Source organism: Danio rerio, chromosome 11, assembly GCF_052040795.2.
Source record: "Danio rerio strain M-AB ecotype USA chromosome 11, GRCz13ab, whole genome shotgun sequence".
Classification (NCBI taxonomy): domain Eukaryota; kingdom Metazoa; phylum Chordata; class Actinopteri; order Cypriniformes; family Danionidae; genus Danio; species Danio rerio.
This window is the reverse complement of record NC_141031.1, coordinates 15,547,588-15,575,438: the sequence shown is the minus strand read 5'-3', so window position 1 is coordinate 15,575,438 and position 27,851 is coordinate 15,547,588. Positions and strand designations below refer to the sequence as shown.

At 34.1% G+C, this 27,851-nt stretch overlaps 1 protein-coding gene across 6 annotated transcripts; it reads left to right on the top strand.

The window, feature by feature from the left end:
• On the top strand, positions 1–27,851 carry LOC137496680 (uncharacterized). Of its 6 annotated transcripts, none has more exons than XR_015502442.1 (8): positions 1–448; positions 19,628–19,681; positions 19,911–20,000; positions 21,721–21,774; positions 22,968–22,986; positions 23,901–24,097; positions 24,287–24,505; positions 27,251–27,851. XR_015502442.1 is itself a non-coding variant. In XM_087273513.1 (7 exons), the coding sequence occupies exons 2-7, from the start codon at positions 18,624–18,626 to the stop codon at positions 27,421–27,423; spliced, it is 675 nt and encodes a 224-aa protein (XP_087129639.1). In that variant the 5' UTR covers positions 17–448; the 3' UTR covers positions 27,424–27,851. The 6 variants fall into 6 exon arrangements, 2 of the variants coding, with proteins under 2 accessions (XP_087129639.1, XP_087129638.1); XR_015502440.1 differs by lacking the exon at positions 23,901–24,097 and adding an exon at positions 18,624–18,708 and having other exon boundaries at positions 220–448; XR_015502443.1 differs by lacking the exon at positions 23,901–24,097.

Genomic DNA, 27,851 nt, shown 5'->3' with positions numbered 1-27,851 from the left:
AGTCGTGGCTGCTCCTGGCTCCAAAACAGAGCAAATTTCAATTGAGCCCACTTTTAGAATGGCCAACTTTACAGCAGAAAAAAAGGTGTTTACAGCCTGGTACAAAAAAAGATTTTGGTTAATACAGCTAATATTACCCTTCATGACAACTGTGAGGGGGGTGAATTTTTTTATAACTCATCCGTTTCCTTTATATTAAGTTTGCATAATTAAGGGCGTGGCCACTTGAGTGACAGCTAGGTCTCGCTGGTCGCCGTCACGTCACCTCAGCTGAATCCTGCAGATTAGCCACTGAACTCGGCATATTTATCGTATTTCTGTGTTGTTTTATGTGGCTTTACACAGTCAACTGCCTTTTGGATTTGTTTCCTACAATTATCAGATGGCTTGGCATGCTGAGTGCACTTAATTGTGCTCACAAACCATTCATGTGGCCTCCGCCTCCCATGTGAGTAAAGTTATATACTTATATACCATCTCTATACATGTATTTGTTTTATTTAAGATCATTTATCGTTTATATTTATATTTAGAGCTGTAATGCACTTCTGAATCTTTCAGATTGATTAGCTGTAGGCTCTAGGACAGTCATCTGAAGCGTTGTCATAAAGTGTTATGCAGGACTTCATCAATAGTCTTACATTAATTAACACAGACTATATCTGAAGTGTTTGGAAGTAATTCGCGTTTTCCTCCTGTTGAAAAACGTCATAAGAACATTGTTTAGTGGCTCAATGTATTACAGCAGTGTTTTTAAAAGTCTAAACACTTTATTTATATAGTGTACAACCAAGCACAAGTGGTCAGAATACTAACGAGTCACAGGTGATAAAGTATTAAGCGTTCTCCCAAAGTAAAGTGTGTCTGAATCAGGTCCAAGCAAACAGTCTGCAGGTGTCTGTAGCTCCGCTCACTCTCCGCCTCTTTGCCCTTGTTTGGTATCCTGCCGTGGGTGTGATGACGTGCGAACAAAATGGCGACGGTTTGCCGCGCCTACTTGTGGCTTCTTTTTTTTTTATTTTTTTTTATTGAATGCTTGAAAAACAATAACAACAAATGTCATGAATTAAACAGCAACAATCCAGGGGTTTTTAGTCATTTAGTCCAAGATAAGTGCCAAGTCCTTCATCAAAGTCCTCGTTCGTATTGCTTTTAAGTTGGTTGATCCTTTAATACACTCAAAATACATTTTCATTTCAATTTTAAATTTAGGGAAAAAAGGTTTACACTTGCAAAACTTGCTCTTGTGAATATGAAATTTGGCCAACAAAAAAACAAGGTTCATGAAATAGGTATTATTTTCCTTTTCACAATCATGGAAACCAAAGATAACATTCTTATATGTAAATTCAAAATCTGCCTTCACATAAACTTTTATAAAATCAAGAACATCACACCAAAATGACATTGAATGAGGGCAAGTCCAAAATAAATGAACAGACGTCTCAGGATTCACTAAGCAAAATGAACAGTTGGTGTTAATATCATTCTTAAGTCTTTTAAGATTACACTTGTCTGGATAGCATCTATGAATCAGTTTAAAGGTAACTTCTCTTATTTTGTTTGTTATAAAAAATTTGTGGGGTAATGTCCAAACTTTCTTCCAGGAAATATCATTCACAAAACCATTCCAATATGACATTACATAAGGTACAGTAACAAAATCTTCCTGAAACAGGGCTCTTATTTTCTTATTGCATTTTGATTTAGATAAAGAAAGGCAGTTTTTACCAATAAATGTTTTCCAAAGGTCCGCTGAATGAAAAGTAATTGGAAATGAAAGTCCTTTAAAAAGCATAAAAACACCTTGTGGAATAGCATCAGCAACAATAGCGAAGTCTTTGGGGCTTACGGGAATTCCGTGCTTAACTAAAAATTCAGAGTAGTTACAAAGTAAACCCCTATCGTTGAAAAGTTGAGACACATAAATTATATCATTTTTAAACCAGTTATTGAAGAATATAGATTTGTTTTTATACAAGATGTTCTTGTTATTCCAAATTATATATGAATGAGGTGTAAAATTGTGTTTAAATATGAGGGACCAAGTTAATAACATTTGCCTATGAAAATGGGACAATTTTATGGGGATTTTCAAAATATTATAATTACAGATTAATAAAAATTTTAATCCACCTAATTTGGAAAAAATTACATTAGGGATCAGATTCCATATAGACAATGGGTTATTGAGACAGTTCTTTATATAATTTATTTTAAAGGTATTGTTTAATGTTGTGAAATCAAGAAAGTTTAAGCCTCCTTTCTCTACAGTATTCCCGAGTACAGATTTCCTAATAAAATGAGTTTTATTCTTCCAAACAAAGTTAAGGAGCATAGTATCAATTTTTTTAAGAGTGGCTGAATCAACATTTAAGGAGAGAGCAGCGTATGTTAACCTTGATAAACCTTCAGCTTTAGATAGTAAGATTCTACCCTTTAAGGACAGATCACGTTGGAGCCACATATTAAGTTTTTTCTTTGTTGTTTCAATTATTGGATTAAAATTTAAAGAGCCTCTTTCTAATTCATTTTTTGTTATTATAATACCTAAATAAGATATCTGATTTCTGATTTTAATATTTCAAATTTCAGATAGATTACATTCTTTGATGGACATTAACTCGCATTTTGAAAGGTTCAAGGATAGGCCTGATGCTTTAGAGAATATCTGGATATATTTAAGGGCTACAGCAATTTGATTAACATCTTGCAGAAAAAGCGTGGTATCATCAGCCAATTGACTGATGAGAATTTGTTTGTCAGCTATACGAATACCATTAAGACCACTATTAGATATAAAGGAAGCGAATATTTGGGAAACTAATAAAAATAAATAAGGAGACAATGGACACCCTTGTCTTATACCTCGTGATAAATAAAATCTGGGAGAAGTGCCATATTTTAATTTAATTGTACTATTACAATTGTAATAAAGTGTTTTTATTGCTTTACAAAAAAAATTACCAAAACCAAATTTTTCTGCTGATTTAAAAATAAAATTGTGTTCAATTGTATCAAAAGCTTTATAAAAATCTAGGAAAAGAATAAAGCTATTATGTTCCACCAACTCATTATAGTCCAACAAATCTAAAACTAGCCTGATGTTATTCATTATGTGTCGCCCCCTCATGAATCCTGATTGAGTCTCATCTATAATAGTATCTAAACAATTTTTAATTCTTTTGGCAAATATTGTGGCAAAAATCTTATAATCATTGTTAAGGAGTGTGATGGGTCGCCAATTGTCCAAATTGTTAAGATCTTTCTTAGGTTTAGGAATTAGTGTGATGACACCTTGTGTCAACGTAGGAGGTAAAGTTTCTTTTTCAATACTTTCTTTAAAAACATTAGATAAAAATGGAGTAAGATCATCAGCAAACAATTTATACAGCTCTGCTGTAAATCCATCACACCCAGGGGCTTTATTATTTTTTAAACTCTTAATTGCACTTTGTATTTCTTCCGAAGTTATATTGCCATCACAAAATTCAGAGTCAGAGTCAGATATAAGCTTTAAATAGTTAATTGAGTCCATAAATGAGGAAGAAGTATCCTCTGAGCATCTTGATTTATAAAGATTTGTATAAAAGCTAGCACTAAATTCAGCTATTTCCTTAGGATCTTTAACAATATTTCCATTAATACGTAGTTGTTCAATTGTTGAAAGGGAATAATTTCGCTTTTCCAGTTTAAAAAAATATGCAGAATTAAGTTCTCCCTCTTCAAGCCATTTTTTCCTAGATCTTATATAAGCACCCCTAGCCTTTGATAAGTATAAATCATCTAATTTTGTTTGTAAAGCTACCATTTCAGATTTTTCTTCTAACGACATGACATCGAAATTAGAAGTTTTAGATAAACTACTGATCAGGCTGTCTTCAAGAATCTTTCTTTTTTTAGCTAAATCGGCTCCAACTTTTCTTAAATAAACACCAATTTCAAACTTAAGAAGCTCCCAATATGAACAAAATGAATTTTGAGTTGTGGCTGTTTTCCAATATTTAGCAATTAACTCTTTAATTTTATCCTTTACATCATCTGATTCTAATATCAAGCTGTTCAATTTCCACAAAGAGGCTCTCTTATGATCCATTTTGTAATCTGCCATTAATGGTGTATTGAGTAAGATAGTTTTGTGATCAGTCAAAGGTGTACATTGAATGCTAGTATGTAGATCAAACTTAGCCATATCTTTTGAGATTAGCCAAAAATCAATTCGGGATTGACTTGAGCCACTTTTGTTGGACCAGGTATACTCCACATTATTAGGAAATCTCTCTCGCCAAATGTCTACCAACTCAAATTTGTCTCGTAGGTCTAACAGAGTTGGACTTGAACAAGCTGCGCTTTTTGAGGGATATCTGTCTAATAAATTGTTAATAGATACATTAAAATCTCCACCTAAAATGATAAATGCCTTAGGGAATTTGTTTGACCAATATGTAAGCTTTTCATCTAATTTATCAAAAAGAATTTTATTATCTGTTGAAGTATTGTATCCATATATATTCCCAAGAATTACAGTTTGTTGGTTAAGTGAAATCACTAATACGAGAAAGTGACCCAAGCTATCTGAATCTGACCCTAATATCTCCCCTCCATATTTATTTCTGAAGATGCTTACACCAGCCGAGTGTTCTGTGCCATGTGAACACCAAATATCATTTCCCCACTGAGATTTCCACCACCTGTAATCATCATTAGTAGAATGGCATTCTTGAATCAAACAAAAATCTGAATTGTGCTTTTTAGCGAACAAAAAAAGTGCTTTCCTTTTGACACTATCCCTGAGACCCCTGGCGTTAAAGGATATTAATGACAATGACATTTAAACAGGAACACCAGGAAAACTAACTAAAATAAAAAAGAACCTGTGAAGCAAAGAAAATCTACTTGTTTATATTACTTATATCAAAGACAGGCAATCAACGACAAATACCCACCCGGGAATAATCTACAAGTAAAAAAATAACTACTGTACAAGTTCAGTAAATAACTAACATTGTTATTGTGGTTAAACTTCCTAGAAGTCTAGAAAAGAGCCAAGACTTATTATATATGATAATAAAAATATTAATAAAACAAAACATTTGAATAATAATAAAAATAAATAAATAATAAAATAAATAAATAAAAAATAAATAAAAAACAATAAGTTATCTAATAGTTTAGATTCATTTTTGTGCAATAAGTTTAACACTTCTTAATAAACATATGTATATACGAAAATAAAATAAATAATAATTAAAATAATAATAATACTAGATTTAGATTCACTCTTTACATTTATAAGGCTAATTGCTAACAGAAAAGGTTGCTTTTTGAGCAAGTACCATGCTTTAAATGTTAGCTGCTACATCTTTAGCGGTCAGTCTTTTACCCTCAATCACAGCAAAAGGACCGTGAAAGCCAGCTCTCTTCCCCTCTTGTCTCGCTTTCTCTACCATCGGCCACAGGAGAGATCTTGCATCCTTATCTTGCTGTGAAAGATCCTCAAAGATCTTAATTTTCTTTTCCTTGAGATAGTTTGACGTTTTGGCATCATTCCAAACTCTGTCCCGTTGTGATCGCGATGAAAACAGGACTATGATGCGGCGAGGGGATTTTTCTGAAGCAGATCTCGGTCCTAAGCGGTGCGCGATGTCTACTCCGACGGGCAGCTCTGCTGCGATGTTTGGTGAAACCTGCTTAAAGAGGTCGATGATCATCTGTTTTACATTCTCCCCTGTTTTTTCTGGAACGCCAGCAACACGTAAATTCCATCTTCTCTTGTATGCGTCATTATCATTACACCTCTCACGAAGTTTGTCATTGACTTTCTCTAGTTTTTCGATTTTTCTTTCAAATTCTTTGGATTTTTCGTTCAGGCACTTTACTTCTTCACCTTGGAACTCGAGGGAGTTGATTATCTGTTTAATAGAATTTGAGTTTTCAAGTACCGTTTTTTCAACCCCATGAATTCGGCGCAAAGTCTCTTCGTGCATGGCTTCCATCCTCTGCAAGAATCTCATTAACGTTGCATCACTCACCGAAGGACTGTCAGAGCTTGGTTTACTTTTTTTGGCAGGATTTGGTTCGGGTGTTTCAGGTAAAGACACAAATTGCCCAGGCTGTATATCCATTTCAGAAATTATATTTCTTCTTGCATAGCTGTGTATTGCGACTACGGTTTCTTCTTTTTCGTCCATAGTCTTTGCAGCAGTTTTAGCAACACGTTTAAGTTAGCAAATATAGCTACCAAAAGCACTCGTCTTTCAAACTCAGCAAACAGAAAACTAAAAAAGAAAATAAACGAATAGAACGATAGCTTTTTAGCTCATAACTTTTGAAACATATTTGAGTTAGTTCCTGAACATGAACTTATTCCCGGGTCCGAGCAAACTTTAAGAGCTACAGCAAAAGCAACTTGCTACGACGCCATCTTGGCCCCCCACCACTTGTGGCTTCTTTTGCGCTCTTTAGAAACCTATGGGTGACGTCACGGATACTACGTCCATATATTTTACAGTCTATGGGTAAAACAAAACTATAGGTATTGTAAACTAAACATTTGTATTTTTTATTCTTTATTGTAAATGGAAAAGGTGCATTTACACAAAATGAAACTTTTTTTAAAAAACATTGTTTAATAAATTTATTTGATGTTTTATATTTACTGAAAATAAATTGACACATACTGTAGCAAAATGCCTTTAAATAGTTTTTGAAGGAACACATTTGACACTGTTAAGGTACAAAGTGTCTTTTCACTGTAGTGGTACCTTCATAGATCAGATTTGTACCTTTGATGAAGGTACAATTTTGTATGTGCAGGTTTTAAAAATTAAAACGTACATTTTGGTTTCCACTGGTACAAAACATGTCACAAGTACAAACTGCAATGGTATAAATTTGTTTCTTTGTCCCAAGGTGCAATTCTGTTTCAAAAAAATGTATTGCCCCAGTGACAAGGGTTTGTACCTTCTTTGGTACAACATTGTATCTTTTTTTATACCCTATGTTACAGAAGGGTGTCAGGGTGGCACAGTGGGTAGCACAATTGCCTCACAGCAAGAAGATCGCTGGTTCAAGCAGGCTGGGTCAGTTGCCATTTCTGAGTTTGCATGTTCTCCCTGTGTTCGCGTGGGAACATTCATAGACCTATACTAAGAATACTTTAAGTTGTTTCTTAACTAAGTATAAGTTAAGTTTTTTTTTTTAGAACATAAAAGTACACTTAATACACGTAAAGGTATGAGTTATAATTTAATTCCAAATAAATCTTACCTAGCACAAAATTAGTTAGTCCAAAATAAGATTATTATTATTTCAAGTTACAACACATTTGAAGTAAGCCTATTGACAATTAGCTTGGCTGCAAGAATACTTAGCATATTTGTTATGGGTTTTTCTTCACCAGAGCAGGCTTTAGTTAAATTACAGAATTTAAGTAGTTTTTATAAAAAAATTGAGTAATCTGCCAATTAAGAAGTATAGATCCCAATAAACTATTGACTTTTCTGTCAATTATTAAGTTGTCTAATAAGTTAAGTACACTTAAGTGCAATATTAAGTACAATTCCAAAAGTTATAAAGTAAATTTCATAAAACATAAAAAATACATAAAACGTAAACAAAGTATAATTTTTGTTGTTTATTTTGTCTAAAAGTATACAGTTGAATAAACTTTTTTTTAACCATACATGAGCATTGGCTGAGCGGTCCGTGTACATTTTGTTCATTTGTTTTCCATTTTCAAACGGAATAAAGGAAATGGAGAAAACGGCCGTTTTTCCGTTTTTCTTTTGCTCACGAGAAAACGAAAAAACGAGATTTTGGCTGGATTTTCGTTTTTTGGTTTAGGGTAGGAAAACGGATAAACGACTTTAAAATTCATTTTACACATGTAGGCGGTACTGAAACGCCCACTTTCCTCTAATTGGTCAACCAAATCTGCGCTCGTGACGTCACCCTCAAAATAAAAGCCTTACACGCAGGCTTTTAATTATTATTATTTAATTATATATATAAACAAAGTTTACATATTCTATCATTTGAACCACACACAGTTAGCAGGCTTACATTCATTGCGTATGTATAAATTAAATAAAAACGTAAAGCAGTATTCTTAGACATTTGTCATTAAAATAAGGTCATAGTTCACTGCCAAGCTTCTTGCTGCTGTGCACCTGATGCAGAGCAAAGATAGCCATTTCCGAGGAGCACCTGGTTTGCATGATTGTTTCAGAACAAGGGCTTTATAATAATAATAATAATAATAATAATAATAATAATAATAATAATAATAATAATAATAATACTTATTATTATTATTATCATTATTATTATCAGTTACTAGTGTTTTTATTGTTTGGTGTGTTTTTTTTTCTTTCTTTTTAATAGTTGTTAGCAGAACCAGAATAAGAACACTTTGGGCCCTGCCATAAAAACAAAGGGTACCATTTGTTTTCATTTATTTCTTCCTATTTTAATTATATATTGTAATTATTTATTTGATAATTAATACTATTTTATTGCAACGCCAAAGTAGGCCTGTCTTATTATTTTTTTTATTATTAAATTTGCTGTTATTGTAGGCTAGATGGCAGGCTTTAAATATTTCAAATAACATTTACTCATAACCTTACTAATTCGAGAGCCGAACCTAAAAAAGTTTAAGTGCAATAAGCCTTTACAATAAAGGGAGCCGCAATGCATATTTCTAGCACATTCTTTCACTCAACAATTATTGCTGGAATAATGAAATAAATTTCAAATTAACTAATTAAACACATTATAGTTGATAAAAAAAAATTGTGTCTAGTAGTTCCGACAAACAGATGAGCTCGCTACATGTGCGTTGCGCTAATAATTTGACATTTGCTCTTCTTGAGAAAGTGCTACAGAGGGCCCTGCTATTTCACATATAAGGTTAGTGATAAGTATTTTAAATTAGTATTGCACATTATTCATTCATTTTCTTGTCGGCTTAGTCCCTTTATTAATCTGGGGTCGCCACAGCGGAATGAACCGCCAACTTATTTAGCAAGTTTTTACGCAGCGGATGCCCTTCCAGCCACAACCCATCTCTGGGAAACATCCACACATACACACACACTTATACAGTACGGACAATTTAGCCTACCCAATTCACCTGTACCGCATGTCTTTGGACTGTGGGGAAAACCGGAGCACCCGGAGGAAACCCACGCGAACGCACTACACTACTGAATTAGACACACAATCTCAAAAAAAAAAACTTGATGCTTATTTACATTATCTAAAGTCATTTCTTACGAGGTAGGATCTGTTGTTGTATTATATATTTTCGTTTTAATATGCAAATAATTTTCGTTAATTTGTAATAGGCCTATTGTCCCTCATTGCATAAAATAACCAGCCTTTGTATTCAATATGTTTGTAAATTGTCCATCCAGTTTGATGCAAGCTAAACAACATTTTGGCCTGTTTTGCTTATTAAATGAGTGATTTTCACGGAGAAACAAATCATCCATCCACACAGTTTTGTATAGGACCTGTGTGAACAAAAATATACACTTCATCATAGCCTATAGGAAAATGTATCTGTTTAGAACCAATTTTGTGTTGTATAATTAAAAATATTAAAAATACAAAAAAAAAAAAAAAAAGGAATAACATTTGAAGTGCAATGCTTCAAAGATCCAATACGCTGCATGCAGAGCCAAAACAAAAACTGCTTTGTTTGTTTAATAAAATAATAATATGAAATTAAAGTGAAATAGTTCCATAACCTGTATTATAACTGTAGTCACTCTAGATGACAAATCATCCGTTGCGCCGGTCAGTTTCACCTTTAATCAAGAATGTGCCAGAACCAAATGAGAATATTTACAGATTACCTCGGAATGAGACCTCGGTCTGTGAAGGATGCAGAACACAGAAACTCGTTGAGAATGGAGATGCATGTTAGATGTTTTATATCCCTTTAGATATTGTAAATAAACAACAAGTTTTTATAGAGATTGTGTCATGTCTTTTCTTTAACGCACGCGCTGAACAGCCCCGAAAAGGCGCCTTTATTTAGCCTGTAGCCTAAATAATAGTTTAGATTTTATAACATATAATGTTCCATTACTTTAAATGTATAATGTTTTTTAATATTTATGGATTATATAAAATAGCTAGTTTATATAAATGCGCTCTGATCATTCAAGGATTATGCGTTGCATATTCTTCTTATTCTTCATTATGGCTTGATCCGTAAATTGTGTATTTTATAAACTGATCGTTTGTAAGGACTAAGCTATTAATAACTGTAATTCCTCGAATGGAAAAGTCTTGATTAAAGAAAAAGATAACTTAATTCGACATATGCGTATAGTGCGCTTAATTCTGCGCGCATCGCGCGCTTTACCAAATTATCTTTTTATTTTTTATGCACTATAAATGCATCTGGCAGCACCGAAAAGAGCAAATGCCAAGTTATTAGCGCAGCGCACAGACAGCTAGCTCGTCTAGTCTGAACCAGGGGTTTTCAAACTATTCATTGCACACCGATCCCATTGCATTTTATTTAGGATAAACCACTTATTTAAAATTAATTAATTAAAAGGTGCGTACTCTCCAATACACCACTGAATTATAGTGTCATAATATTTAATAATTATAAATAAGATAGACACCTGACCTCCATTTAATAAACAATTTATTTGCCATACTCTGTTAATTTGAAGTTTAAAGTTTAAATCATTTATGTTAAACTTAAATTATTTAAAAACTTAAAAAGACTTAAATTTAGTCATTTAAGACATTTTAGGTCATAAGTTTACATACATTGACCGTTGCATTTAGTAGGCCTATTCTGGTCTAAATAAGCTTTTTGCATCTTAGGTGTTTACACACACAAATTAAGCAGTTTATACGTACATTTAATGTTACTTTGAAATTACTTTTGATGCAATAAATAATCCTAAATAGTTGAAAGTGTTAACATATTCTTGAAATGTAGTTATTTTATAACTATGAAATTTATTACTAAACAAAGTGAATCATTATGAATTTGCCAAGAAATAATCCACTTTACCACTGTAAAGCAATGCCCCACACTCACTAGAACGGTAGAACCTGGACTGTATAATATGTTATTTATGTAAAATAGAGAAAATAAGCAAGATGCGCAGTCTCATGCAGCCTTAGTGAAATATAGCGCGTGACAGCAATGAACTAAAAATAAAACCACCCTTGAAATGCTGGCGATCTTAATTTTTTCAGCTTACACTGACTGAGAATAATGTTGCACTATTTTATTAACAAATAATTAGAATGTTTTTTTTTCCTTCAACACATTCATCATTACTTTTGCCTGTGCAAGTTTCTTGCGCGCGCTTGAGCGCGAAGGCATCTATTTTCAGGTGCAAGATGCCACTTTGGGTGGCACCAGCACACTCTGCCACACCTGTGGCTATGTCCCTGCTACAATAATAATAACAACAACAACGACAAAATATTAACAAAAAATAATAATAATAAGACAGGCCTACTTTGACGTTGCAATAAAAAAGTATTAATTATCAAATAAATATTTACAATAGGCAAAAGGCATATATTAAATTAAAATAGGAGAAAATCCAATAGAAACAAATGGTACCATTTATTATAGCCCCATGCAGGGTCCAATGTGTTCTTACAACCATTGAATAACTAAGTAAATAATAATAACAATACTAATAATAATAGGCCTAATAATAATAATAATAATAATAATAATAAATTATTATTTTATACAGAGTAGGCTATTATTTAGGCCTACAATAGCTCTGAAACAATCATGTAAACCAGGTGCTCCTCGGAAATGGCTTTCTTTGCTCTGCATCAGGTGCACAGCAGCAAGAAGCTTGGCAGTGAACTATGACCTTATTTTAATGACAAATGTCTAAGAATACTGCTTTACGTTTTTATTTAATTTATACATACGCAATGAATGTAAGCCTGCTAACTGTGTGTGGTTCAAATGATAGAATATGTAAACTTTGTTTATATATATAATTAAATAATAATAATTAAAAGCCTGCGTGTAAGGCTTTTATTTTGAGGGTGACGTCACGAGCGCAGATTTGGTTGACCAATTAGAGGAAAGTGGGCGTTTCAGTACCGCCTACATGTGTAAAATGAATTTTAAAGTCGTTTATCCGTTTTCCTACCCTAAACCAAAAAACGAAAATCCAGCCAAAATCTCGTTTTTTCGTTTTCTCGTGAGCAAAAGAAAAACGGAAAAACGGCCGTTTTCTCCATTTCCTTTATTCCGTTTGAAAATGGAAAACAAATGAACAAAATGTACACGGGTCCGTGTACGTTGCGTTCATTCGATTTTTGATCTTAAACGAAATTTAAAAAACGAGGAAACGGCCGTTTTTCGTTTTTTTATTTGGCTACAAAAAAATTAAATAAATGGTTTTGGCTCGATTTTCTTTTTTTGGTTTAGGGTAGGAAAACGGATAAATGACTTTAAAATTCATTATCCACATGTAGGCGGTTCTAAAACGCCCATTTCCTCTGATTGGTCAATCAAATCTGGGCTCCTGACGTCGCCTTCAAAATAACAGTCCTGTAGTCTTCGTCCTCTGCGGATCAGCACACAGGCATTTAATATATTATATTTAATATATAATATATTAGCAGTATTATTAGACATTTATCATTACAATTTATCATTACTGTTATAGTTCGCCGCCAAATTTGCTGCTATGCACCTGATACTGAGCAAAAGATTTGAGAGCAGCACTTGGTTTGCACGATTGTTTCCAAGCTAGGCCTATATAATAGTAATAATAATAATAATAATAATAATAATAATAATTAATTATTATTATATAGTTTTTATTGTTTAGTTTTTATTTTTATAGTTGTTAGCAGGGCCAGAATAAGAGTTCATTGGAACACACACACATTTTCTCTCACGCAGCAAGCCAATTCCTTTCGAGACTTTTGCTGGATTAATGTCGAGTACATATCTGTAAATTAACAGTTTTCAGTATTTTGTGATTTTTTTATTTTTTTTATTTATGTATTAATTTATATTGTCTGGGCTGGTGTTGTATATTATGCTACAAAAACTTTGTAATAAACTGTCAGTGCATTTTCTGTTATTTTATCAATTTATCTTTAGCCTATAAGCTGGACATCTTACTACAGATATGAGGGAGGCGCAGCTAGGCGCCGTGTTTCACTTTGGCAGCAGCTGCAGGTGATGAGAATGATGCAAGTAGAATCCAACTGTCAAAGAGAACGATGATCTTAATTTTTTTTTGTTTAAATAACTGTTTAACATAATACACTAAATTTACATATCATTTGAACCACATACTACATAGGCCTATGCCTGATTCATCCATTGCTTATGCATAAATTATACAAAAACATATAATTATAATTATTAATTTTTTATTTACCAAATCTGAGCTCCTGACCTCGCCCTCAAAATAATAGTCTTGTAGTCCTCTGTGGATCAGCACCCAGGCATTTAATTATTATTATTTGATATATATTATTAGACATTTATCATTACAATTTATCATTAAAAAAAGTTATAGTTTGCAGCCATTTTTGCTGCTATGCACCTGATGCTGAGCAAGATTTCCGAGCACGACAGTTTTACGATTGTGATCTGCACCGAGGAAAAGGCAGATGACATAATTCGTAAAATAATAACTTTAAAATGTAAATGTTTGTAATACAGAAATTACAGGGAGCATAGGCCTATAATTAAATCCTTATTAGCAAAACAATTCATCCACAGCACTGTATAGCAGACCGGCCCTAACAAAAAAATACACTTCATATAGGCTTTTTTTGTTGGAAAGATGAGCTTTTTGGAACAAATTTTGTTTGGTATAATTTGTATAAGTAAGATATCTTATTTTAATGTATTTTTTGTTGGCCAGTTAACTACAAACAACAATATTTAAGGTCCCCTATATAGGCCTGGCTTCAGTGCCAAAACACAATTTTTTTGTTAAATAAAATAATAATATAAATAAAATTAAAGTGAAATATTCACTGTTTCAGAGTAGCCTAAATTAAACTGTATTGGCTATTAATATCAAAATCATCCATTGCGGCTGTCAGTTTCGATTTAATTCCCTGATTTGAATGAGCCAGGACAGCCTTACAAACTCTTTGCAGCAATGAAGGTATTCCCCGGTTAACTCAGTTTGAAAAAAATATACAGAATTTGTATTGAAGCCTGTATGAATGCACTGATAACTGTACGGTTCTATACCACCTTAAAGGATATATTGATGTCCAAAGAATAGAAGAAGAGTAAAGAGGTCAGACACAAGTTATTATGTTTAAACAATGTATTAATTTCTTTATGATTAATGTGTAAACATAATCATCACAATACAAATCAAACAAAATAGCATAGGCCCACGTAAATGGTAAACAATTATCACATAAGAATGACAATAATTTTAATACTGAGAAGTTGTAATATAGTGATGAAACAAGTCCCATAGTTTTAGAGAATAACCTTATAAGCGATCACTTCAGCAGACGATCCGTGGAAGTTATGCCATTATGCAACATTTGCCGGGATCGTATTTTCATATTCCATGAACGTATAATGTAAAATGAGGAGTTATTGTGTTAAAACAAGTTATCAGATGAAGTTAAATGTTGCTGTAAATTTTTATGCAGTTGCAGGTGATTGTGTATGTGTGTGGTTATAAAGTTATGTCAAACTCCGAAGCAAATCACACCACATCTTCTTCTCATCTGATAAGATTCAGTCAAACTGCTTGCTCTTGGAATGGTGTGGTTGTAATCTTGTTGGCTATAATTCTTTAAACTGTCGACTAAGCATCGCGATGTGCACTTGCCTTTTCCTCTGTTCCTCTTCCGTTACTGTGTCAAATACATTCATTGAACTCGCGAGCGGACCTCTAACCACGCCCACATAATAACATAACAGGTAAAGAATAAATGTACAGTTCGAAAACAGAATAATTAATCAATCTTTTGTAAAGAATTATAGTGATATGCAAAAACATATGCCTGAGTGCACTTACAAAACAATTAAAAATCTTATATTCTTGAAGGAGCCGTCTTTGCTTTTTTTTATGAACAACATCCTCCAACTTGTGCAGTAAACTCATTGTGAGAGATTGCGCGTGTCTGGCCACGATGAAAGATTTTTATATCCAAATTTGTGCCAGTTTGTCAAGATACACATTTTTAAAACACCTTATTATTTTTCAGAACGTAGATGACGTTTGCATAAGCAATAATAACTGATCCTATCACCTGATCCACCTGATTAAATAAAAATGTAGACTTTAGCGCTTAAAAAATACTCCCATATAATGTAACTCTTGCGAATTCACGGAGTAAACTGCTGAGCTCTACAGTAAATCTATTAATAATGTAGCGTAAGTAATACATTTTAAAGTGTTGTTTTGAAATATATTTCTTTGTTATTGAAAAAAGCCAGAGAGAGATGATGATGATGGTAAAAAGAGAGAATGGTAAAAAAATACATTTTGACTATTTAATTTTGTAATATCCAAATAAAACACAAAAGGCAGTGTTCGGAAACAGCCATATGGCCAATTAAAGTATTTAATTAATATTCGGCTGAATTTAAGCTTTCATCCTTACATGTACGCATATCCATCTATCCATCTCTCGCTTTCTCTCCTATTGTTAAATAGGTCTTGTTTTAATTACATCACAATAATACGTGAAAATAATCACGTATTTATAAAGCTGCGCCTAGCTCGGAAACAATAATGCAATGTGCTGCTCAGAAATGGCTTTATTTTGCTCAGCATCAGGAGCATAGCAGCAAGAAGTTTGGCAGTGACGTTAATTTAATGTCAAATAATTATACTGCTGTTTTTATATAATTTATGCATATGCAATGAATGTATCAGGCATAGGCCTATGTTCTAGTATGTGGTTCAAATGATACGTAAATTTGGTGTATTATGTATATTAAACAGTTATTTTAAACGAAAAAAATAAAGATAATAGTTCTCTTTGGCTGTTGGATCCGACTCTTGCATCGTTCATTTATGGGACCTAATATCTGCTCTGTGGACTTTTGAAGTAATATAATGTTTAAGAAATAATATAGGCTATAGATAAATTAATGTAAACACAGTTTATTACAAAGTTTTTGTAGCATAATATACAACACCAGCCCAGACAATGCAAATAAATACATAAATAATAAATAATAAAAAAGTAAAAATCACAAAATACTGAAAACTGTTAAAACAGATATTTTGTACTCGACATTAATCCAGCGAAAGTCTCGAAAGGAAGGCTTATTATTATTATTATTATTAATATTATTATTATTATTATTATTATTACTATAGGCCTAGCTTGGAAACAATCGTGCAAACCAAGTGCTGCTCGCAAATCTTTTGCTCAGTATCAGGTGCATAGCAGCAAATTTGGCGGCGAACTATAACAGTAATGATAAATTGTAATGATAAATGTCTAATAATACTGCTAATATATTATATATTGAATATAATATATTAAATGCCTGTGTGCTGATCCGCAGAGGACGAAGACTACAGGACTGTTATTTTGAAGGCGACGTCAGGAGCCCAGATTTGATTGACCAATCAGAGGAAATGGGCGTTTTAGAACCGCCTACATGTGGATAATGAATTTTAAAGTCATTTATCCGTTTTCCTACCCTAAACCAAAAAAAGAAAATCGAGCCAAAATCATTTATTTAATTTTTTTTTAGCCAAATAAAAAAACGAAAAACGGCCGTTTCCTCGTTTTTTAAATTTCGTTTAAGATCAAAAATCGAATGAACGCAACGTACACGGACCACGGACCTATGGGACTGTTGAATTCAAGCTTTTGCATGTCTGAAAAAAAACGGAAAGGATGTGTTGAAAATATCAATGCTGACTGCACAAACATTTAATAAGGAACTTAAAATAGACTTACTTGTAAATGAATATAAGCCATGACGACAAGCTGAGTTTTGATTTCTCAAATAAAGATCCAATTCTCACAGTTCAACTGGTTTTCTTGCCCCGGTGACTTTTATGTCTGCATGTCCTATAAGGGTCAATATTTCCAAGTAAGTTCGAACTAAAACATGCATTAAAAACATTTTCATCAAAATATATAAACTGACCAAAACTCACCAATGAAAACCGTCTGACTTTCTATGATTTCTCGTGAACTTCATGCCATGACCACACCTTGAGCAATGTACTCTGCTTGCCAGTAACCTTTTGCTTTGAAGCCATTTAATGAGGTTGAGATTCCTTTTAGTAGATGGTTTCTGAGTTTCAAAAAGCAAGATTTTGTCAGTAGCATTGTTTGTGTTTTCCTCCAATAGACCGAGTTTGACTCGCAAGCGCGAAACTCCCGCCACCATAATAAATCGCCCTGCCTAGTAAAGTGAATCGCAGCTCTTTTTAAGGAACCGATCATTTGGACAACTGGACATTTAGAGCCGAGATTTTCGGTTTCTAATTTATGAAAATAAACTCGGGATTTATGAGTTTATGTGCGCTATTGTCATTAAACAAGAAAGTAAGGAGGAAACAATAGACAGAAAGACAAAATCTCTAAGATTTAAGTCGACTCTTTGTTCACTTTAAAGAATCGACTCAGTGAGCCGACTCATTCGCAAATGAAACATCGCTAGCCCCGCCTATTTCGGCCTAATTCGGCAAGATACAATGGTACGACCAGGGGCCTGTTTCAGAAAGGAGGTTCAACCAACTCGGAGTTTAAACTTGAACTCTGAGTTGATTTATCGAGAGATTAAAAACTCAGAGTTTTTGGTTTCAGAACAGCTGATCTGAGTTAGATCAATCAACTTTGAGTAGACCAACTCAGAGTTAAGCGCGCACACCGTGACTATAAAAAGACATTACCAATAGAGCGCAGATATTACGAGTGACTATGGCAACATGTTAAAAAAAAGAGATCACCATTTCTTTCTCCGGCTGAATTTGATCTGCTCATGCAAAGTTATAGCAAATATGAGCGTATATAATTAAAAAGAAGCAGCCATCAATGAAACAGACAGTTAGCGTGAGAAAACAGCTGCTCAAGTAAATGCATAATTTTTAATTTAAAGTATTTAAATATTTAAGTATAACAAAATAAGTAATGTGTGACGTTTATAATTTTTTTCTAAACTTTTATACACGTTTATCAGTTTTAATAGATTTAACAGTGTACTTGTGTGTCTGCCTTTTTATTGATCAAGTGATGTTGATGTAACATTTAGAAGGTAAGCAGTGCTAAAAATACTTTTTAGAAAGAATAATAATCCCATTAATCTAGTAACAGTACATGTCAAAGGTTAAGCTAATTATTTATGAATAAAGGACAAGCCTTTCTCGTAGGCTACGTGACTTTGTTCTGTGTGTGACAAAAATGTAGGCAATATCTATGTTTCCATCAAAATATATTACATAAATTTGTGCAAAACTGGAATAACACCTAAAAGATGCGAATAAAGCAGCGTTTTCATCCAACTAGTCAAAGAGAACAAAATCGTCACTTCCTGATTAACTTGCGCCAAATATCAACAGTAAAAACAGAATTTACTGCGGTAGAAGAAGCTGAGCCAATTATTTTTTTATTTAATAAATGTACTTGTGCCTCAGATGACAATGCTGACACACAATGAACACGTGGGGGCGTTTGAAGCCATGAGACGCGGAGATCTTTACGCGCTCCAGACGCTCAGAGGTAATTAATTATATACAATAATACTAATATACAAACAGTTATGGCATTTAAGAATGACCTAAACAACATTTAAGATGTTCTACTGTGTGCTCAGTCTGCTGGTTTGTCCATTCACACAAATTTTTATCATCATCATCTCTAACAAACCTTTAATGCACATACTGTAATTTGTTCAGTAAAAGTGTTTCCTTCGTAGTTTATGCGCATCTTTTCTTATAAAATAAAAGTTTAGCCTACTCATTTATGCACATGTTTTATTATGCGTATTTTCAAAAGTTTCCATCAATTTCCATCAATCATTTTTATGCACATCTCCAAAATGGGCTCTAAAATAGGTGTGTGGAGACGTAAGGCTAAGGCGAGAAATACCGCTTCATCTTTAAAAAAGGGGAGGAGAACGACAGAAACTCAGAGTTTAGAAAATAAAACCTGGCCCGTACCAGGTTAGATTCACAGAGTAAGTTACCACGGTAACTGACTCTGAGTTAAAGTTACCTTTCTTTCAGAAACAGGCTTGACTTACCCTGCTTTGTCGAGTTTAACAAACCTGTCATTTTGAAACGGAGAACCCAGAGTTTCTCTCATTTCAGGGTTAATATACTCCGAGTTTTCACTTAACCTCCTTTCTGAAACAGGCCCCAGGTTTGTTTGCAGTATTTGCTACATCAATGTAAGCAAGGCCTATTTGTGTACATTAAAGAAAAGAAAAGACAAATTGTTGAATTTAAAATATATATTTTTAATCTTGGAATTTTTACATTTAATATTAATCAGCTAGTTTTATTAGCCTGACTGGAAGATACATGACAGCCCTGTGGCATCAACATGTTTTTTCGAGACCTAACAGTTGTAATTTATTTTGTATACTTTTTATGCAATTCACCTTTAATCAAATTGAGTTTATTTTGCTTACAAATAGTTTTACCTGCACGCAAAAGGGGTCAGTCGAAAAATCCATCAAGCTTATCAGGTGGTAAGTAAATTACTTGCATGGTTCATTTTATAATTATCACTCACCACACTTAAATTAATTCCTTTTGGATTTGTAACTGGAGTCAATTAATGTTTCTTACAGATTATGCAGTGTTTTATGAGTATACCTAATCTATTTTTTTTTTTTTGTTGTATGCGGTACTGAATGCATTTCCAGGTATTTACCCACCTCTTCATTTTGTTCATGTTGAAATTTTGTTTTCCCATAGTTCTACCAATTTGTAAGAAGCCTAGAGTGGAAAGTGATCCAACCTGCTCAGGTCTTCAGCCTGCTGAATCATTAACCAGTGATAGAGCAGGTTTGTTTGCAATGTTTTCCACATAAATATAAGATGTATGTGTACATTACTGTAAAACAAAGACAAATTGTTGAATTTTAAATATTTTTTCAATCTTGTAATTTTTAAATTCAATATTAATCATAGATTTATTATCCTGATTGGAAGATACATGACAGCCCTGTGGTGTCAACATGTTTTTCGAGACCTGAACAGTTCAAATTTATTTTGTATACTTTTTATGCAATTGACCCTTCGCTAAGCCGCGCCCAAAAACCGCCATCCACCAATCGTGACTTAGCAACTGTAGCTACGCGCAAGGGCTCTGTCAAGCTTTCGAGCGAGTGCATATAGATTGTGCAAATTTGATACCCGGTCTCCTTAAAGTTTGGAGGGATGGTGAAATTTTTTTCCCCTTTTCAAAACCTAAAACCCAAGAGGAGAAATGCCAGCGTGGATCAAGTTGTGTAAGGGGCGCTAAAGGAGCGGAGCTAAGTTGGTTTTGTTTTGATATTCCTGACACATTCAGTGATAGACAGACAGCAATAACTCACACACCTCTTACCATAAACAGATCTAAACTGTGTTTCCTACAAAAACACATAGCTGGTTATGTTTCACAGCTGTTTTTCCTTTTTTTTTTCGCTCGATATATTAAGTAATGCTCCGTTTAAGCCTCCGCCATAACGTTAGTAACTTAGTCATACTAATAGTGAATAGGTTATAATGACATGAGTTATTGATCCGGAAAATACGAATCTGCGAATCTGTTGCTAACTTTACTGAACTTCATATTTCCATCTTATTTCAAGCTATGAATATTTGAAATTACAAATCAACAGAACAAAACCGAGATATGATCACAAACTGAGCACTTGCCATCAATATACTGTACCAGCAGCTGTTTTTCATACATTTTTTATAAAAAGATCACACATACATACTGACAGTTATAGGTAACTTACTGTACATTATTATGGGTCATTGATGCTAATATTCGGCACAAATCCATCAGTTTTCCTTTCTGGCTCTTCTATCTGTGAATGAATAATGTAAAAGCACTGTCCATGCATGTTTCCTCGCCGGTTAGTAAGGCTATATTTCATTACACAACAATTAATCAGGGTTTTGGCTAAAAATCGAGAAATCATGGTTTTATTAGTTATTATTAGATTATTTTTAAATTTCACCTCTCCTGCTGAGCATGAGCTAAGCCAGGGATGGGCAAACTTGATCCTCGAGGGCCGGTGTCCCTGCAGAGTTTTGTTCCAACACTAGTCAAACACACCTGAACATGCTAATCAGTGTCTTTAAGATCACAAGAAATCTATAAGCAGGTGTGTTTGATTAGGGTTGGAGCTAAACTGTGCAGGACACCGGCCCTCCAGGACCGAGTTTGCCCACCCCTGAGCTAAGCTGTTGAATGGTCATCGTATAAGGTGGCTAGGCTAAGGTAGCTTCAATTTTGATTGATTTATTCTCTAATCGGTTGCCTATTATGTGTTGAATATACCCCTGTAATTGGGGGTATATATTTGTCTGGCTTTCTTGGATATCTCACCTGTTCACCAAAAATGACATTATATCCCTGGCAATGTCAGAAACCGGCGCACACACATTGAAAAAGCCGTGCCAGGCACAAAAGCTTGACAGGCGTAGCAACAGTAACTAAGGAGGGCGGGGCTTAGCGAAGGGTTCATTTCCTTTTAATGAAGTTGAGTTTATTTTTGCTTCCAAATAGTTTCACCTGCATGCAAAAGGGTTCAGTCCAAAAATCTATCAAGCTCATCAGGTGGTAAGTAAATCACCTGAATGGTTTATTTGATAATGTTAATCATTTGGGCGACACAGTGGCGCAAGAAGGATGCTGGGTCGCAGGTGTGTGAATGTTTCCCAGAGATGGGTTGCGGCTGGAAGGGCATCCACTGCGTAAAAATGTGCTGGATAAGTTGGTGGTTTTTTCCGCTGTGGAGACCCCGGATTAATAAAGGAACTAAGCCGACAAGAAAATGAATGAATTTCTTACTATGTTAAATAAACCTACTGCCTACTGTAGCTGAACAAATTAAGTTTTTTTATGTTGATTTATTTTGTTTTAATTTTATAACTATATAGAGATTAATGTCATTGCTGTGAAATAAAATTTGAACCATTAACCATTATCTTAACAGGGTTTTTCATGGTTGCTGAATGGCATGGTTATCCACACACAGTAAAGAGTACCCTAGTACCCATGTGATTTGCCAGCCCTATATTAATATTTTTTCATTTTCTTTTTGGGTCACCACAGCGCAATGAACCGGCAACTATTTCAGCATATGTTTTACGCAGCAGGTGCCCTTCCAGCCACAACACATCACTGGGAAACATCTATACACACTCTTTCACACACAAGCACACACTATGGTCATTTAAGCATACCCATTTCATCTTTTCATCTATACCACATGTCTTTGAACTTGTGGGGGAAACTGGAGCACCTAGAGGAAACCCACGCAAACACAGGGAGAACATGCAAATTCCACACAGAATTGCCAACTGACCCAGCCAAGGCTCGAACCAGCGACCCTCTTGCTGTGAAGAGAACATGCTACCCACTGCGCCACCGCATTGCCCCTATATTAATAATACATTTTAAATGTATAAAAATAAACAGTTTGTAATTTTTTTGCTCATATTTATTTATGAAAAAAAACAATCCTTGTCAGGACAGATAGTAAAAAAAAAGCGATTACAACTTATTTTACACAACATCACAAAAACCAAAGTATATTTGGAATTAGAAAAAAAAAAAGGAAAAACTCATAAAGTTAAAGTTAAGTTTTACTTATAGCAAAAACTTTCATGATATTTCATATTATGTATATCACTTATATTACAATCGATATTGACTTCTTATTCTACTGTTGTCATAAATGTATTTATATTTTAATACATATAAATTTTTTTTTTTTTTGTTTTGTTTTGTTTCTTCAAACTGCTGTACAGCCAACCTGGGACACGGCAGGTTTGTTGGTAGTCTTTTCTAAATATTACTTCGAATATTACAGAAAAAAATAATACAAATATAGTTACATTTAAATTTTTTGGTACTTTTTGTTTTACACTACTTGTAAGTCTTTTAACATGTTGACTTAAAGCGATAGTTTACCCAAAAAAAAAATCTGGTTAATTTACTCACCTGCAGTGAGTTGTTCCCTTCTTTCAGTAGAACATTAAAGAAGATGTGATTTATACACATCATTCAATAACGATAGCTAATAATATTGTAAATAATGTAAACAAAAATTTACACGGACTGATCTTTTTTCTTTACAAGACTTCATTATGTCATGACGAGCCAAAGCTATTGATTTGTACTAGTTTGTATGTGCATATTTTTAATCTGAAAAAAAAAAATCCCTGTTCGGTGGCATTATACAGTATGAATCGCTACGGACTCAGCTAAAAATCTTCCTAAATGTTCTACCGAAGAAAAAAGGCTGGTAACACTTTATTTTGATGGTCCATTTGAGTATTAGTAGACTGTCTGCTTAATATCTGTTGATACTGCTCGTTCAACAGACATTTAACTCACTATAAGAAACTTTGCAAGTGCATGTCAACATACACTAACTCTAACCTTAACCCCAACCTAACAGTGTACTTATAATCTAAAGAGATTGGCATGTAGATGTATCTAAAGAGATTGGCATGTAGATGTAATGTAACTTAAAATCAACAAACGGACCATCAAAATAAATTGTGACTAAAGGCCTCCTACATCTTGGATGACCTGTGGTTGAGTAAGTTAATTTTTTGGGTGAACTGTATTTAAGTATACATGTTTTTTAAATGATGCCTAGTTCATGTAAGATGCAATGTGTAGTCATTCAGTCATTCATTCGAGCAAAGTTACATAACTGGTTTCTTTTCTAAAAGGAGCACCCACTGCACAATTATCTCTTGAACAAGCCAAAAAAAAAATTAAATTCAAAAGGAGAAGATACTTCATTTGCAAGAGAAAGTTGACTTTCTGATGGATGACAGGAATTATCTCCGTTCAAGACTGGAGGATGGTTCATTTTTGTTTCCGTGTTATGCTAACTTTTGTGTGTGTGTTTTTTTTTTTTATTAAGGTAACAATATTTTACATACACTATCATATGAATGGTTGTTGACCACGCTCACGTATTTGGCATATATTATAAAAAGATTAAGAAAAAGAAATCCACCTTTTTTAAGTATCACTACATTAAGTGTATTTATATTATTTAATGCCTTGTAGTTTTATGTTCTCAATACATTGTATTTGTTCTCTGTCATAGCCCTTAGTCTGAGGTGTGAAACTGTTAATTCACCTGCCCTGACTGCATCATCATCCACTATTGTTACATCACAGAAGAATCAGTCCACTGATACATCTTCAGATTCATCAGAATCAACAGACTCATCAGATTCTGAACCTACAGCAAAGAAGAAGAAAAAGGGTAAAAAGTCAAAGAGGCAGAAGAAATCCAAGACAAAAATGATCGATATTAAACGAGGTATGTTTTTCCAAATTTAATTGTATAGTTTATCCAGAAATTCAAAGTCAGAAATTAAAAAATTCTGCCCTTACGTGATTTAAAGTACTACTTCTAACAAATAATATAATTTTATCATTAATGGTATTAATTTTACTTTTATTATCATTGTAGTAGTAGTAGTTGTAGTAGTAGTCATTGTAGTAGTATCGATTGTAATTGTGATTATTGAAGTAGTAGTTCCTGAAGTAGTTGATGTCGTTGGTATAGTGGTAGCAGAAGAAGTAAAGGTGTCGTTGTAGCAGCAGTAGTAGTAGTAGTCGTTGTTGGTGTAGTAGTTGTAGTAGTAGTAGTCATTGTAGTACTATCGATTGTAATTGTGATTTTTGAAGTAGTAGTTCCTGAAGTAGTTGATGTCGTTGGTATAGTGGTAGCAGAAGAAGTAAAGGTGTCGTTGTAGCAGTAGTAGTAGTAGTCATTGTTGGTGTAGTAGTAGTAGTTGTAGTAGTAGTCATTGTAGTAGTATCGATTTTAATTGTGATTATTGAAGTAGTAGTTCCTGAAGTAGTTGATGTCGTTGGTATAGTGGTAGCAGAAGTAGTAAAGGTGTCGTTGTAGTAGTAGTCGTTGTTGGTGTAGTAGTAGTAGTTGTAGTAGTAGTCATTTTAGTAGTATCGATTGTAATTGTGATTATTGAAAAGTAGTTCCTGAAGTAGTTGATGTCGTTGGTATAGTGGTAGCAGAAGTAGTAAAGGTGTCGTTGTAGCAATAGTAGTAATAGTCGTTGTTGGTGTAGTAGCAGTGTAGTAGCAGTGATTGCGGTAGAAGTAGTATAAGTAGACATTGTTGTATTACCCTACGTTCACACCGAAAGCTGCGAGAGCGTCAAAGTAGCTGGAAGTCATTCATTTTCAATGAGAGCCGGCGGCGAGGAGCAGCGTGGCGTGTCTTCGCTTCGGCGTGAGCGTCGAGGAGAGTTGAAATGAAGTCAAATTTATGGTAATGAGCTATGACACGGTTCGGCGGCAAGCAATCAGAATGAAGACGTCCATCGCTTGATAGCAGTTCAGAGAACACAGACCTGTGAACTTTGGTTCCGACCACAGTTGTTCCCAAGGGTTTGGTTATTGCGGTCGCCGGATTTCCAATTATTTACAATTTTTTCCTACAGGAACATACATTAAATAAGTTACTGGTGAGTTACTGATGTTCATTAATGTTATATAAATTTATCTTAAAAAAGCGGGAATCTCACGCGATGTGACAGTACAAAACAGTACTGCTGCTTCAGGATATTTCAGACATAAGGACATATTGGATAAATAGAGCAAAGCCACACCACACGCAACTTGATCTTCCATTGTTGTATGAATTTGATAAGAAGTGCGCAACATTTGCACGCTAGAAACATGTTTTATGCAGGAATGTAACTGATATGCTGCAACGGCTCCTTTAAATACGAGATTATTGTAGCGAGTTTTGATGCTCTCGCCGCCGGAGCTGAAGGCAGAGAGCGTTATCGCCAGGGCGGCCAGAGCGACCTTGGACGCTCTCGCCGCTTTCGGTGTGAAAGTACGGTAACGCTCTCTGCCTTCAGCTCCGGCGGCGAGAGCGTCAAAACTCGCTAATATATAAATAATCAAACCCTTGGGAACAACTGTGGTCGGAACCAAAGTTCACAGGTCTGTGTTCTCTGAACTGCTATCAAGCGATGGACGTCTTCATTCTGATTGCTTGCCGCCGAACCGTGTCATAGCTCATTACCATAAAGTTGACTTCATTTCAACTCTCCTCGACGCTCATGCCAGCGAAGACGCTCCGCATGGCTCCTCGCCGCTTATCGCCGCCGACTCTCATTGAAAATGAATGACTTCCGGCTACTTTGACGCTCTCGCCGCTTTCGGTGTGAACGTACGGTTATCGCCAGGGCGGCCAGAGCGACCTTGGACGATCTGTTTTACTTATATCTGCGATACTTGCTTCATTTATTGACTGTTATTGTTCCTTATGTATGTACTCTGACCTGTCCACCAAGTTACCTTTACATGCACGCACACACAAACACACACACACACACACACACACACACACACACACACCTACCAGTACATGACTATATTGTTGTTTTTGTTTGTTTGTTTTTTATTGTTTTGTTATTGTTTTTTGTTGATGTTTCTTTGTATTTGTATGATCCCAATTTATGTACCTTTTTGCATATTTTAATTAAAAAAATAACAAATAACATAATTATTAATATAAATCATCCCCACTTGCAGGTTAGATTGTTTTCATAGCAAGCATTTTTGTTTAAAATGTGTTTTATAGTTGTACAAACAGATGTCTTGCCTAAAAAAGCTGAATTTGAGCTGTAGATCAAAATCTACTCGATATCTAAAATATAGGCCAAAAAATGACTAGTCACACTTGTTAAACTAGACAGGTTTAAATGAATGTGAAGTTTGTCGAGTTAGTATTTACAGGTCATAGTTCCAATCTCAAGTTTGGGGTTAGTACTATTTTGTTCTTAAAAACAAGGTTTTCTGTTTATGAAGGCTGCATATATTTGAACAAAAATAGTTAAAAAGGTGTGAGAAAAAAAATTACAACAGAAAATTATATATTTTTTTTGCTTTTACAAAAAACTGTGTTGTAGGTAAATATTGATGTAAATAATCCCCCCCCCACCACCACAAAAAAAGTATATTTAGACCTAAGTTTATAATATCTAATTGCAAATAATTTGATGTTTGTTTGTTTTTTCTGCAGTAAGAATCCCTGAAGACTCCATCAATCGTTACAACAAAGTTTTGCAACTGGTTAGGGATGGTTTAAGTAAAGCTGAAGCATACAACAAAGTCAAGATCGACAGGAACACAATTGTAATGCAAGTGCCCATTGCTGAGTTGGCAACAGCAAACCCACCGAATTCAAGTCTTTAAGGGCAACCTTCAAGAAGGGTGAAAGCGTTCAAAAATTTGCCAATCTCTGTCTTACACGTTGTCTTGCTCAGTCTAATATGGAGATAATAAAGCAGTTGAAAGAGAGCAATGCCCTGCTTGATATTTTTAAAAAGTGAGTTTTCATCTGAATTATGCCAAACGTGAACAAGACAGTTTTTGTTTTTCACAATTCCCAACGCTGTATGTTTGCATTGCTGCTGTGTTTATTTATTTTTTTGTTTGTTTAATTGAATTATTTAGTTAACGCAGTCTTTGATTTATATAACATTTTGATTAATGTTGATCTGAACTTGAAAATTTGAAAAAAGTTGTGAGATTAAAATGATCTGATCTAATAATTCAGTTGATTTACCTGACTGTTGTATTTAGTAAGAGTGCAAATAAAAGTTCTTGGTGAATGTTAATAA